General features: G+C 35.2%; 1 protein-coding gene across 1 annotated transcript in view; it reads left to right on the top strand.

Moving 5' to 3' along the window:
• LOC149422160 (uncharacterized) overlaps positions 1 to 16,619 on the top strand; it is a 454,957-nt gene that overhangs the window by 66,514 nt on the left and 371,824 nt on the right. The window contains exons 2-3 of the mRNA XM_089633120.1: positions 3,218 to 3,971; positions 4,137 to 4,674. Coding sequence (XP_089489246.1) covers positions 3,847 to 3,971; positions 4,137 to 4,674 — 663 coding nt within the window. The 5' untranslated portion in view covers positions 3,218 to 3,846. The remainder of the gene's footprint in view (positions 1 to 3,217; positions 3,972 to 4,136; positions 4,675 to 16,619) is intronic.

Raw genomic sequence — 16,619 nt, 5'->3', positions numbered from 1 at the left:
ATGCTACATTGAGACGACTTTTTTAATTAAATAATACTTTAGGTTTAACTAAACAAGAAAGAAAACCTGCCATCATTGGTTAATCATTAAAGGTGAGTCCCTCATACAATTGGTTTTAAAAGTAAATCGGTTTTTACCGAAAATATCAATAATTCATATAAACATAGGGTGGAGGTAAAACCATATGAAGTCGTCTAAATGCGAATTAACCGCCATTTCATAATGACCTTGAACGTCGAAACAGCAGCTGTCTCAATAATGAAAACTAAAAACATACTTGCAGAACATAATAATAACAAAGATATTGAATTTGTTTTACTTTGAATTTTTATCGTCTGTTAAAATTGACACAATATGGAGGGGTCGAACAGGTTTATGGAGTTACAGTATCCAGAATCTTGCCTGTGTTATGCAAATCGCTCTACCATACAAGATGAAAAAGACTTTTTACATTAACCCCACACAGGATAATAATTTCTCTCAGGGTCTTTTTAGGGATGGAAGGAGGGGAAGTTTTGGGAAGGAAAAAGGCTTGAGGAAGTGGTAAGAATCTCGGGCTCAGTGTGTCCAGGAGTCACGGACATATGAATCCATCCCTCCGAATGCGGTGCAAGGCGATGTTCCGAGAGAGTCCTGCTGGAAAAGTCGAAAGATCTCCTTTAAACAGTCTCGAGATCTGGCCTGCCACGCGGTTCTCGGGTAGAATCATCACTAAAACTCGGTAAAACCCCTCACCACGCGAACCCGGGCGCCCCAACTAAATCATCAAACTTAGCGAACCACTTGGAGTGACCTACGGCAGAGGTGTTGGTTATCCAATAAATGATTACCGGGGCGGCGGGAATTGAGACTGACTAACTTCCTTCCTCCAGGAGAGGTGTTTTTAGTTCCTAAGATAAAGTTGCGTTGCGGTCGCACCTGGATAATAATACTCCTGGCTCTGGTGTTACAATCGAATCGTGCACAAAAATTCACGCTGGAATACTAATACGGTTTTTAGTGGGTGACAAAGTTCAACAAAATAAATGTTGTAGTTATAATTTCTGCTTTCTCCGATTTCTGTTGGATAAGCTAAACCAAATATCGTTTAGCTTGTCATTCTTCCAGCTATGATTAATGATAATTGTTGACCAGGTGAACAGTACAGTACATACAGTTAGGAGACGACATTCAGAAACAATTGCAGGAGAGACTATAAAGCACTTGCCGAGAGGTTGTCGCAGACCTATTGTTGTACTACCGATCAATGCTCGCAAGCCCCCATATACCTACATATTCAGATTGAACAATACACGATGATTGTAAATAGAAGTAGTTGTTGTAAGATGTAGAATTCACGAGATTGGTACACTTTTATAATATTGTTTGTCAAGAAACAGGTTCTTTCGGATGACTCGGAATTTGTTTGAACTGAGAATTATCAGGGCTTAGGACCTGAATTTGTCAGTGCACATCAGAGATTTATTTTTACATGATATAACATCCCATTTTCTACGGTAGTTGACTATTATTTATAGCTGTTTATGAAAAATTAAATATCCCTTTCCTGGAAGTCAGTAACGCAAGCACATTTAAATGAATTACCAACGTTCTGTCTGTTGGAGTGAAGAGAGCGTTTCGCAGTGCCTGCAGCGTACGTTGTACGTTTACCTTTCCTAGTTTTCCGTACCCTTTGTAGTGGAGAAAACTATTAAAACTTTACAGCTTTTGCTTATCCTTTTGTCTAGGAAAATAAAACGTATTTCTGAATTAGCTTGTTTCTGAACCATCACGTCGTTTCTCCGTTAAGATGGCTGAATTTGCACATCTTCCTCACCACCTATTCCTAGCATCTTTCACATGACTAAATTTTCTCAAAAATATTCCGATATATCCAGCCATCGTTTCCAGGAATTAACTCCTGCTTCAATGGCATAAATATTTATATTATTCTCTTGATACTATTTTCTGTATCCATCCGCTTCCATCTAAGCGCCCTTTTGTATTTTGTTTTACACGTATAATGCTTATTGACCATTTCTTTCGGATCTCTTCAGGTTGTAATTCGGTCATCCATAGTGTTGTGCCTCGGGGGTCTCAATTTGACTATTCTTCTTGTCGTTGTTGGGGTGTTATGACGTGTTGCTATTTCTACTCCTTAAGCCAACGTTTAAGACATCCTTGATATATCCATCGTCGGGGCAGATGTGATCAATCATTCTTCTTCTTCCTAATTTCTTAAAATTATTCTAGATCCCATTGCATAAAATTCAGCAAGTTATTGGAGGGGTTCTCTAGCGCAAACCAAATCAATCCAGAGGTCATAGTGTTATTTCAGCGCACACTTCTAAATATAGCCAAGAATGACAGATAATAGCTGTGAGCTACTTGACAGGCAAATTAGTCGGAGAATGGATCGATCACCGCACGACGTCGGCCGTAGAAATAATGGCCGTTTGATGATCCCACTTACGGGACGTGATATGTATTCAGGTCCCTCATCTCTCTCGTCTCACGTCTTGGATCGGTCCTTATAGATAATAGCGCTGTGCTGTCACTAAAAGCGCCCACGCTGAGCCATTTGCACTGTTGAGATTCCCAAATCTGCTCGAAAGGTGTGAGTCATATTGCCAAATTGAATCTGGGTAGGAAGAGACGATTCGGAAATAAATTATTATCTGCCTTTGATATACTCGTAGACAATTTTGAAAGTTCTTTATGACCGTACTTAGCCACGTGGAATACACACCGAGGCAAGTCATAATAACTCAGAATCTAAGATTTGGCTCGTCCAACTTTAAAGTTATGAAGGTTATCACAAGATTTTCCACTAGTGTTTGGACAAAACAGTGTTATTAATTTTTCACCTGCTAAACTACAATCAATTATCTGTAGAAGCACATAGTAATTGTAATTAATGATTTTAAATCACTCGGTACACAAATGAAAAAACTATTGAAGTCAGTATAAAAAATATTTTATCATTGTATAGACTACAAGAACACGTTAAAATATAAGAAAATGTTTACTTATTCAAATCTTTACGTACAAAAAATTGCTTACCAAAATCCATGACTTCAAAATCTGCATACATTTTTTGTCGACTACATGTTTTCGAATATTTCAATATTATTGTTATTATAGTAATTATGTCATTTGTCCATTAATCATTATATTCAATTGTTAAAGGCATATAGTGCTTTTATTACTTGATTTTATCGTGTATTTCTAATTGCAGGAAACGTCCAAGACCACGAAGTGAATCGTGGTGCCCGCCGCCAGTCGCCAGATCCCGACCTCTCTTCCAAGAAAATCAATTCCGGATCATGCTCCGCTTTCCGTCCAGTAAAGCCGCGTCGCTTCCAAACCGTGGCCCCTTCTAGCGCGAGCAAGGTCATCAAGGAGAGGCCCTTCTTCGAGGACATCAAGATTATCGCCCGGGGATTCGGAGAAATCATAGAGTTCCCGGATCACCGCCCATGCGGTGTTTCTGATGATGAAAGGTTTCCAGGAAAGTCACAACCAGGGGAAGACAGCAGCCAGTCTAAAAGGACTCGCCTCCCACAGGACCTGACGAAGGCTGCGACTGGGAGGGGAGCCAGAAGGATCAGAAAGAGAAACGACAGAAGGGCCACAATACAAACAGCGGAAAGCCTCTTTAGTGATATAAAGACAAAAGATAACGCCAATTTACAAACAACGAGTGATTTGAATATACCTCTATCTATACTTCCAGTAGTTGATCAAATCCCTTCATACCTTAGTCAAAAACCACTGGGCTATAGCACTGAGGTTATAGATTACTCGTCCACGGGAGAACTTTCTTCCGATATTGATGCTGAAGGATTTGAAGAGTTTGATAGAATCATGAACACCTCTGGAGTGATAGGGGGTGATGCGGGGAAGATTGAGAGGATGCGGAAGTACAAGGAAGATAGGAGGAAGCTGCAGGCTTTAGCAAGTCAGGCTGCAACCACGACGAGACCGCAAAGGTAATCTTTCACATCAAATTAATACCTGATCGTACTTATTTATAATTTAAAACCCTTATTTCAAGATAAATGATCTAAAGTTGGAATACTATACTATTTATTATTGCAGAATAATTTGCCTTTTCGTTTTTCCTTGTTATGATATATTTTGTTTGTTTTGGCCAGGGTTCAATCAAGACGTTTACCTGCATCCACCTCCACCCTCGAACCCCCAACCAACCCTCCAGAACGCAAGACCTCCCCAAGCTCTGGAACCAGTGCGACATCCAGGGTCAGGACCACCAGGGCCTCTCGTCTCCGAGCTGCAGCTTCTGCCGCCGACTCTTCAGCTTCCAAATCCCAAGAAAGGAAGTCTCCAGAAGCGAAGAGTCAAACGCGCAAAACTGGGACCGTTCAGAGTGTGACGAATTTGGTGCCAAGTGTGTCAGATTTGGTTCCCAGTGTCACCAGTTTGGTCTTGGATGTGTCCGGTGTGGTCTCTAAAGTCTCCGGGGATTTAGTGTCCGTGGATTCCAGCAACGACAGTGTCCGGGCTTTGTCCGATAGTGCGCCCGCTGCTGGCGGTGTCCGAAGTGTAAGTGCTGTGATCGCGGGTGACGGGGAGGCTGTGAACTCCATCTGTGATAGCTTGAGTGATAAGATGACTGTCTCGTCCAGTGGCGTCTCGTCCAGTGGCGTCTCGTCAAGAGGAAACTCCAGAACGGTAAGAAATCTTAACATTTTTATCGTATACCGAAATTACGTAGTAAACCTTTTTTCACAAATACTGTTTTTCGTCGTCAAGCCATGAAACAAATGGCTTTTTGTGTAGATTCTTGTAACAAACATTTTAAACGCCATTCTAGGAGCTTGTTTATTTCCTAACAAACAATAACTATGAAATAATCAAGTTTCTCGTTTTAAGTAAGTGATTTTAGCGGAACTTCCGAATTGTTCGTTTCTCGGAATGAACTCTACGGCATAAATTCAGATTGATTCTACAATTAATCAGAACTAGTTTGTAATAAGATGTTATTCAGAAGTTTTAAGGCGTCCTTGATATTTAAAAAATTTCCGATATATTTTTCATGATAAAATGGGTTAGTTACAGACAAAACAAGCTGTATTTCCATTTCCATTTAATTAATGTTTTTACTATAGCTGTTTGTAGGTCGCGTTTAAACTTTACAAACAAAATTCTGAATACTTTTTCTCTCCCCGTATATTTTTTATAATTTTTCTTAGAATGATACGCGTTAAAAGATTTTAAACTTGCGTAGTATGTGTGTTACGGTAACGTGCAGTCCATAAAGCCTGAAAACCTGTGCCTAAGAAAAATCAACTAATAATATAAATTATAATAGTGACAAAATGAGACAAATTTCCGAATCAAATTAGATGAATTAAGGTATGGAGCCTGTGTGCTCATTTATTTAGTTGGCCACAGCAATCAGCGGAAGATGATAATAAAATGGCCAATTTCAAATATTCAAAACACAATTCATAACGAAACTACACTCAGCCGACATTTGGTCGCAGAGCAATGCAAGCAAATAGTGTGTTATAACCACAACTATACACACAAGCCTGGCTTTATTATAGTGGTACATTTTATGTATACAATTATGTAAAATGATTACTATGTTATATTTTCTGTAATTTACGTTAAATTAATTCAGAATGAACATTAAAAAAACCACCAAAACTGCGGTGGTAAATGGTCTTAAAATAAACCATAATATTTTATTTCTAAAAACATTCTTATTGTTGGTAGTTGAGGTAGCATTAGTTTTCAGAGTTTAGAGAGAAATATCACAATGGCTAAACAGGTGTATGGTGAATCCATTATGAAGATTATTTCGAAGACTTATTGTAGTCAGTCTTCCGACAACTACTGGCAAATTGTCAAGATTCAGATAATGCTGAATCTAGACTAGTGAGGTTGCTTTCATATTGCCAGCACTGCAACATTAGGCACAATCATACTACACAACTGCAACACTGCATAATATATTATGTAATTTGGCATCTGTAAGATATAAGCAAGTACCTAATTCTTCTTTTTGGTATGATGGATGGGTCGGGTACAGTCTGGAGTTCAGGGATGCATTTATAGCCTTTCCGCAGACGGAATCACTTTATCTTAGGTTATTTATTTACTCCACTTACTATATATTTTTACTAGTAGACCCCGCAATGCTTCGCTATTACTAATGTCCTTGTCGGGCGTCTCTGACTTCTTCCACCATTCACTACTGTATACCACAATCTTACTGTTAAAATAACACATGCGTGGCGGGGTACAGCTAGTAAAATATAATTTTGAAATTTGATTAATGTGAACCTACACACGAATAACTTCATCTTAAATTACCATACAAAGGGTTTTTTTATAGCCATATTTTTTTGAGATATGAACTTTGGCAACGGCTAGGTTCGCTGTCTGAGTGGCGTAATCTCATCCCATATCTATACGAGACGTAAACACCGCCAGTAATGGCAATGTCAGATTGTCACTTTCTTATAAATTAACGTAGTTTTGGAATATTAATCGAAATTCTTTCCTCAGCTTTTTGGAAGACTAAGATTTTCCCAAGGTTCGTAGAAAACATATTTAACAAGGTTAGCTCATTGAGTGGGTAGAGCGGTGATTGGCTAGAAAATTGTGACGTAGATAGAAGTCCATTTTCCACTACGAAATTTGAATTTACTGCAATACATGTGGCGTCATACGACTTAGAATGCATTTGCAATGATTTATGTATGTTGGTAATATTATACTAATTATTATATTAAAACCAATGTTCGGAATAAATAGAAAAAATCCTGTTATTATTAGCCATATTGCGTTTCAACGTTCAAATTTTCAAATGGACAGTCTTATTTAGCAAGCTATCATGACAAGGATATGATATTAAAAGTGTTGAGAATAATTGTATTTATTCAAAGAGTCGCAAATGGTGGTAGATACTCTCAGTATCGGCTTGGTGAAAATCGCGAAAGACCACCATTCGGAATCGAAGCGTTGCTTGAAACAGCTTTAGCCGTGTTTGGTGCCCATATGTGAATAGCTAGGTACTTCCCCACCGTCCTGTTATCCATTTCCTTTCCCTCCCCATACCGGAATAACTCAAAGTATCAATAATAACATCAACTCCACACAGGAGGCCCCGAGAAAAATACATTCATCTGAGTCTATGTAATCTTGGAGGATGCAGTACGGAGAGTCTTCTTGAGAATATGAGGTTGTAAAAATGTAGTAGGAGGGAGGAAACACGAAAGTCTTTCCGCAGCCGAATTATTGAACTCAATAACGAGTCGTTTAAACGACCAAAAAAAAGTTAACCAAAAGATCATCCAAACCAATAACGTCAAGTATATTGGGGCTCCAGACCAGAGGTGGCTGCCAAATACAACAGTGGTTAAAAGTGTGTAACGGTGATGTATTCAAAGTAAGGTGTGTTCAACCAACATAAGTATGCGGAAAGATATACCAAAAATTATATTTAGTACCTAACATGTACCCGGCGTTTCTCGGAGACTTTTCTCTAATTTCTATAAATATAATGTGCATGTATTATATATATATATATATATATATAAACAGCAAATTCTCTAAATGATAGTGAAAACCCTATCAAAATCCGTTGCGTGGTTTAGAAGAAATGAGCGCGCAAACAGACAGACGCGGATAGCGACTTTGTTCATTTAACAGGTATTTATTTTTATTTATAGATGAATATATTGTATCCGTCAACAGTTTACAATTGACGGTGTGTTATTGAATTATTTTAATCTGCCAGCGTATTAAGATAGATTTGATGCCCCGCTCGCGATACAAAACGTACTAATTTCGGTTGCAGGTGTATGGTGATTTGATATTGAATTCCTGCGTAATGCGTAATATTATTCAAGTACAATGATTTTTTAATTTTAAAAGTAAAAAAGTTTTTAAGTGTAAATCACATCAGACATATAAATTCAGTACCAAAATTATTTTACTAATTCGCAATGTGTATTTGTTTTGTTTAAAATATTGAAAGATTTAGGGGCCGTTTAAGTATTACGTAAGCAGATTTATTACAATTATTTACCCCCTCTTCCCCTTTGTCACCAAAAGTAAGCAAAGCTCTTACCCCCCCCCCTCCCATGCTTACGTAAAAATTGGTACCTTTATGCATTTTTCTGTTAATGTGTTCTGTTTTTTAAGCGAGTACCTAAACGTATTAATTATTTGTGGGAATCCCCGAATATGTATTCGGTTTTCAAACATAGACAATGTGTGGGTTGCCAATGTGTAAAATAAAAATAACTACTGCTGAGCAGTGCTGACGTAATCACTATCTCGACCCCCCCACCCCCCATGTCATCAAAAATAAGCAAAGCAAAGACCCCCGTGCCTCCCTATAGTGCTTACATAATACTTGAACGGCCCCTTAAAAGGCATTCTTAATACATTTATAGAAATTCACCTTTCATATGTTTGTGCACGCAAAACTCGAAAAGTAGTCGAACGATATCGCTGAAAATTTCATGGCTTGTTCTCATTAGTGCAAGGATTCTTTATCGAATGTTTGAATGGTAGAAGAAGTCGGGGACGCCCGATAAATACTTAACGCAATATCTCTGCACCGGAATTAGTTAAGGAGTCGAATTAAAGTCCATGTTATGTAGCTACATAGACATATGAATATTAGTAGACCTGCCCTAAGTGATTAAAAGCGTATTATCCCCACTCCCCATACCGGTTCCATTGGAGCCGGCTGGGCTCGCGTATGGCCTCAAGTGAAATTTGAAAACGTGACGTCATCATTCTTGTGCGAACTATGGTCGAGGCATCATCGGTTCATTTTACGAAATAACACGGCAAAATGTTGACTTGTGCTATGAAAACTTGTAAAAATAAATGTGAAAAAGAGAATAAACCCAATTGTCGTATTACATTCCATATATAAACATTATTTTACTTTATTTTAAGCATATTCACATCGTATAATATGAATCAGTTGTTACTATCACATCGAGAAACGTCTGGACGCGAAACACAAAGCTGGTTGGTTGCTGGGAAGTAAATTATGAACATTTATAAAAGTGTCTTAACTAAATACTTAAACGAAATATTCGACTCTGAAAATAGAAGAATTTTTTTGCCGAATTTGGACTTCGCAAATTTGTTCATAACGTGGCGAGTAATTTGCGCTCCCATGTAAAAATGTCTATTCATTCAAAAGCAGATTTTACTTTTAAGAACTAAATGGTGATATTATAAGGCGAGATGCCTATTTACTGTCAGATTGATTTATTGACGAATCACAGTCAGCCTTACTCCCTTCGTTCTTCAACAGTTGATTTTACCCCTCGCCATTATCTTCTCGTCTATTAATTCCTATGTCTGTGGGTAGCTAACAGTAACATTGTAGTTTACAGTAGTGAATGGTGGAAGAAGTCGGAGACGCCCGAGAAAGATATTAGCAATAGTGAAGCATTGTGGGGTCCACTAGTTAATACATAAAACGAATAACTGGTAATAAAATCCGGCTACGATACCTAATTATTATTATGCGTTCAAAATTATCAATAATCTTCTGGCCTGTCTGACAGGTTTGCTATTTTAGACGGTGCTGATGTCACCGTTTGGGCATTGTGTTGTCCTTTCTATATTAGTGCCATCAAATTATTTATTTAAATTTAGCTATGTATACACGGTGTCCGGAAACTCGTAGTACAAGCGGGAAACTGGAGAATCTACACCACATGGGGAACCCAAAAAAACATAAAGTTTTTTTATTTGAGCATTTTCAAAAAAAAAAAAAAAAACAAACCAAAAAAAAAAATTTTTCGGCTATTTTAGGGTTAAAGTTTTTTCTGGTGTTTAGGGTTGAGTAACAGATGTTTTAACCCTGCAGAGCAGAAATATTTTATGATTACACCGGGTTAAATGAAGGGTGATTTCAAAATAATGCTTCAAATCCGAGTTTCTTCATTTGTTTTACTTTCAAATAGTTTTAATTAGTTGGGTACTTTGATCTTCAGTAATAATTTATAAGAATTTAATAAAAAAAAAAAAAAAAAAAAATCAACTTCAAACTCGATTTACTCGATAACGAAAGCTCAAATAAAAAAAATATATACTACAAAATCGACTCCAAATGTGATGTAGATTCACCAGTTTCCCGCTTGTACTACGAGTTTCCGGACACCCTGTATAATATTATGATATTTGTTATTGTGATACCTCTGTCAATGCCAACACCGGAGTCATGGTTACACCTCGACTTATTATACCTTAGATTGGCCCTTGCCGAACTAAAATGACACCATATGATAGCTAAATTGCAAATTTTTAAAAATTACAATATATATATATTTTTTTTTATTTATTAAAGGATAATAATGATTATTAATTAAAGGATAATAAGTATGATAATGATAATACATGTAAGTAATAAGGTTTACAATTTACAATGACAATATTGAATACTACTTTTCCAGAGAAGCATTCGCTTGTGGTTGGAAGAGGAGTGTACATTATGTTATTGTAGATATACATATAGAATCAAGAGAAGTAAGAAAAAATATATTGTAAGTAAAATGTACTACTAGTAGCTATAATATATAAATAAAAACATGCTGTTATTAGTTTCTGGGATAAAGACAATTATTATTATTATTTTTTTATTAATATGTATACTATATTTGGAGAAGAAGTTGCTTCTTAAGTAGAATATTTACTATTCATTTTTTTGATAATTTATCTTAAAAACATATTTTCAAAATGCTCAAAGCTTGGCTTTTGTCGTTTATGATTCTGATTTCTTCAGGGAGTTGATTGAAAAAGGTTCTTCCTTGGTATGTATAGTAATTTTGTGCAAAGGAAGTTTAATTTTGGACATGTGAAAATGTAAAGAAAATATATGTCATAAATGTATAGAAAAGAAATACACATTTCAAAGAATATTTAATTAATTAAAATCAAGTCATTTTGGTATCTACTTTATCGCTTGTCTGAATTGTCCCCAGATTCAGTTCCAATTATTAGTATTTTAAATGTGACAATGTTTCGAATTAATTTTTTGGAAACTTATTTGATTCGAAGTTTTCTAATCAAAAACCATTTTTTGAAATTCGACAAATTTGTGCATTATCTTCGACGGTTGAATCTGAAACAATATTATAGCGAAATTTATTTTCGTCTAGTTCTACCATTAAGAACTCCCCTCCAATTGGTTGCAATTTATCTTTAAAAGCAGGAGAGATTATAGCGAGGTTACATCAGCGATATACCTTTATTTGATGTTTTCATCCTATAGACATAAGATTAATCCTTTTGATTCATGAAACCGATCGCTGCTCCCCAATGTAATTAATTTTCTTATTATCGAATATGTAGTAATATCTGACTCGTTTTTCTACACCACTGCTAAGACGATTTAAAGCAGAAATCTCGTAATATGCACTAGTGACAATCCGAGAATTTATATGTGATTCCACCGAGCAATTTTCTCGGAATTGCTTCTTCCCCGTGCAGCAGTAAATAAATTGATCGAATGGCGGAAAAGCACGTTTTGAAGCAAGATTTTATCATCTCCAGTATAATTATGGCGTGGGCTTGGACATGAAGGTGATATAACCTTGGTCAGGGGATAGAGGAGAGTTGGGTAGCTAGTTTGTTACTATGATTTATGTATGTTGTTTCTTTTGCACCAAGTGGTTCGCTACGTTTGGTGACTAAATAGGGGTGTCCAGGTTCGAGAGGCGTGGTTTGTCGCAGTTGGTCTGCCACACGCAGACCAACTGCGTGGCACACCGGATTGGGGAGGTCACTTGATGGAGACCCTTTGATCTCTCAAGCTGTACTCTAGACGTGCACAGCAGTGGGAGGGATGGATTCATACGTCATAAATTTGCTAACAACGTAATTGCCAAACGATAATTTATCAATAATAAATATACCTTAAACACTTACCGAATAATGTTTGCTTACCGATAAACTGCCATTTTTTATTTATTTAATGCCCAGTGGGCTTTCACATGTAGGTAGTACAGCATTAAGATTACAGGTAATTTTGAAACATACGAAGAAATAACAATATAAATTACTATAGATATAAAAAAAAACAACAAAAAAAATTAATTACATTGATCAAAAATGCAACCGAATGTTTAAGAGTAATGTTGGACTACATATAAATTCGCAAAGTTAAAATTACATATGTCAATATCAATATCACCTCAATTGGTTTCCCGTAGTGTGAAGCCGTCGCAATGTGCAATATACTTGCGTTAGGATATGCTGCAGTAGAATAGTGTATTTTGTCGGGTTGTTATGGGTATGTGTAAGTTTATGACTTTGCAGAAGTTCGCAACAATCGAAATTAAAGTTTAGTATTTTTAGTAAATATGCTACTACAGTACACTTTTGACCAAATAACTAAATTTAAACACAAACTAACACTAAAATACCAACTAGACGAGCGTACATACAAAACATAAAACTCAGTCGATAAGCACAAGCTTTGGACAGACACCACAAATACCAGGCAATAAAAGCATTCAACAGTCTTATAGGAAAACAAAAAAACATTTCAAAAACAAAATTAAGAAATGGATTAAAGAATTAAAAGGGATTTTTACCAAAAAAAATCTTAAAAGAAAAAAAAATAAACCCACATAGGTAGTACACATATTATACACAATCGAACTAATAATTATATCCATATTGCTTAGTTTTTTTACTACTCGTACCTTAATGATTTTAATTTCACTGCTGTATTTTATTTTATTTCATTTAATTTATTTATTTTATTTTGTTTATATTACTTTGTTTCTTTTATTTTCTTAATATCGTTTAAATTCGTTTAATTTAAGATAATTTCAATACAATTTATTTTATTTACTTACAATTTGTCACAAACATTGTAAAATGGGGGCCTCAAGCACCCAGTGAGGCTCACATTACCAAATAATATTTTATTAAAAAAATACTTCTAAAGTATCAATAAAAAAACATGTATATATTATATATATATATATATATATATATATATATATATATATATATATATATATATATATATATATATATATATATGTAAATATATAAAGAATTCCCACTGACAGCGTCTTAGTGAAGTTTTAAATCGGGTTATATTATATTGAGGCGGCGAAGATATTTAGTGTTAGAGCAATCCAGCGACGCTATTGTATACTATTATATTACATTATTTATTATATCATATTATGTTTCCAGATATTATATTATATTAAATTACTTTGTTGCAACTCATCCCTTCCCGTAGACTCAGAAAATAAAGATTTGTTTTTCCTCAATCAACACTCCACAAATTATGGATACCATTCACCAATTTCCAGAATGACCAGAGCTGTCAACTCAAGCCAGGGTATTAATTTTTTTGGTTTAAGTTTTAATGATGTTTTTCATTACACAAGTAATATTTTGTATTGATGTGGCAGAAGTCGTGAACTCCATCAAAACCTTGTTCCTGTCTTATTTTTTATCGTTTTTGTGACCAATTTTTGTTATAGCTGTAATTTTTTAATTACCCCGTATTGTAACATTTCTACTTGTATTCATTTCGTGTAATATGTAATGTGTTGTAATTGGACATGGTCCGTTAATAAATAAATTAATACTACACCGTTTGAGAATGAATTATTGTCACCAAATTGTTGTTAAAAAGCAAAATGGAATAGAGAGTATTCGGTTTAAGGCGATGCCATACGTAGTAATGCAAAATCATCTGTTTTTGGTTTGAAAATTTGGTCGCCTAGAAATGTTTCAGATGCTTTAATTAAATACTGCGAGTAGAATACATCTTGGCCTTTGAAATAATCGAGTATTTTTTAGATAAGTCTTTTTATAAGCCCAGAAAAAAATAGTGTAAAGGCCTATGAAAACTGCTTTAAAGTTCAAAATCTCCTACTTACGAACCCATTTTCGGTTATGACTTTATTGTATAATGTGGAAAATTAAGTTATTTATAAAATGATCGAAAAAAATTAAATATTTATGCCTGAACGTCCAGAAAATTCAATAAAAGGCACTTTTTGGCCATGTTTTTTTCTTGCATAAAAAACAGGCGGATAGTGTTAAGCCGGAATTTAAACCTTATCGCCATCTACGCAAAGGTTGTTATTGATAGCGGCTCGATTTAAAATATTACACGACGTAGTGCATCGCCTTAAGACATTTATTAAACCATCGCCAAGTAATCATAGTTTCCCTACTTATTTTTTGTATCGAAAGGTTAAAGGAAAGTCTATTCTGTTTTGAACTAAGCTAATGTTTATCTCAAAGATTACAAGATTATTTTGCACAGTCAACGTTCAGAATTGTAACAAAAAGTGGTTCTCCAAATATAGATTTCGCCCTAAATGCGGTCTTGACCGAATAATTTCTTTCACAGCCGCGTACTGTGCGCTCCGTTTAATATTTCACCTTCTGTACCCGACCTCGCTTGTTCCTTGACACTGTGACGGTATGACGGGGAGCCCCGATGCCGGGTCATTTCGCACCCAAATTGGCCGTACATTCTGTTTAACTACCAAATATGGGCCTGTAATAAATAATTGTTTGGCCGTCTGTTCGTAGACCTGTCAAATGTACTTTTTCATGCTTCAATTGCAGTGGCCCGTTTTGGTGCGATTTTTTTAACCGTCTGCAAAATTTGGCAAAAGGTACGAGTAATATGGGAGTCACATTTGCATACATAATTTGGTATAAGCCATATATCTTGCTACTTTATTTAATATGAGCCATTAGTTCTTACTACTTTATTTGATATGAGCCATTAGCTCTTACTACATTATTTAATATGAGCCATTAGCTCTTACTACTTTATTTAATATGAGCCATTAGTTCTTACTACTTTATTTGATATGACCCATTAGCTCTTACTACTTTATTTAATATGAGCCATTAGTTCTTACTACTTTATTTGATATGAGCCATTAGTTCTTACTACTTTATTTGATATAGGCCATTAGCTCCTACTACTTTATTTGATATGAGCCATTAGCTCTTACTACTTTATTATTATTACAAATAAAATAAAATTGTTGCTTTTTTTTCTAAATTTTCAAGAATATTATTATTCAATTTACAAAAAAAGAGTTTATTTATAAAAAAGTTCTGCTGTATTTGACAGGATAAATTACCCGTTTCGCCATCTGAAGGCATTATCAAGCTGCGTAATCACAGCAGAACTTGTTTATAAATAAACGGTTATTTTGCAAATTGAATAATAATATTATTATATTGTAATAAAATCTTTTTTTGTTGTTATTGTGTTCGATACATTCTCATATTTAAGCGTAGCAGCTGTTTCGTCTTCTAGAGGTGTTGTCAAACAGTGGAAATGCTGAAACAGAGACGTTTGATTGGTATTTCAATGAATACTACTCTGATAAACTACTACAACTGATCAAATCAATAAAAAAAACTTGGACAGGGACATTTTTTGGCCAGTATGTGAATTATTTTGCGTTCAAAAATATCTTTATTTTAAGTATTTTTGCGTATCAACTTAGTTCGGTCTTACTAAAAAAGGTAGTGAAAATATTATTCAATTGATAAACGACCGTGTATGTGAAAACCTTACTAATTGAAATATTTAATGTCGAGGCTCTTGCGGACCTTATCATTAACAATTTAATCTGCCATATAAATATTAAAAAATATATATATACCTTATAACTTCGAGGTGGCGCATCGATTAAAGTAACAAATTACGACAACACTTTTGCCACAAAATGACCGATCTTCGCTGGTTTCGCGTACGTTAGAAACATGTACAACAAGTTTACATCAAGACGGGGGGATGTTTTATGAAATTACTCTAAGGTGGTGTTATTTTTAGATTTAAATTGGATATGGGAGGGCTAATCTATTGTTATTACAATATATGAACTACCTGTGAACATTTATAATTAGTCTGTTTATTTTCCACAGATTCCCTCCTTTGTATATATAATTAATATTAAGACTGTTTATGTTCCTTAAAATAAATAAATGTTGATGGGAGAACGTCTTGTTTCTATGACGATGAAGGTAGATCAGCAACGTATCAAAAGCCTGTTATCTCTATGGGAGATGAGAAAGATGTCTCTCCTTTCGTATAACCTATAATATGGTAATATTATCATGATCGATTCTGATGCAAATTACCTGTCAAAGGCGGCGAGACAAGTTAGTAATGAACCTGTCACCTACGCGCGCCAAATACATTATTATCGGAAAGTCCTTATCGGAAAAGCTGCGTTGAATTAGAATATAACCAGACGGCCTCCGTGGTTCAATAGCTGACGCACTTGCTGCATACCCAGATGCGGGTTGTTGGTTCGATACCCGTCAACGAAGAATCCATTTGCATTTTGATTGTGAACAGATTTTAAATATGAGACCTTTTGACTTCTAAATCTCTAAGAATTTGGAAATTATAACAGGTTTAAGTCCCTGCATTCGAAATTTCAACTGATTTATACCATATATCTCTAGAACACTTGTTTTTAAGTTATCAAAAAGATATGTTTTATTTTTTAAGGTAATATTTTTAGAGCCGAAAAGGTAATTATATGAAATTCCCTGGAAATAAAAAAAATGGCAAATTATGTCCTGAATATTATTAAAAACACATTTTGTTCTGCTCT

The sequence above is a fragment of the Hesperophylax consimilis genome, chromosome 7 (genome assembly GCF_061612785.1).
Source record: "Hesperophylax consimilis isolate HC1 chromosome 7, BYU_Hcon_1.0, whole genome shotgun sequence".
Lineage (NCBI taxonomy): Eukaryota > Metazoa > Arthropoda > Insecta > Trichoptera > Limnephilidae > Hesperophylax > Hesperophylax consimilis.
Note: the sequence above shows the minus strand (reverse complement) of the source record. Positions and strands in the feature narration are given on the sequence as shown.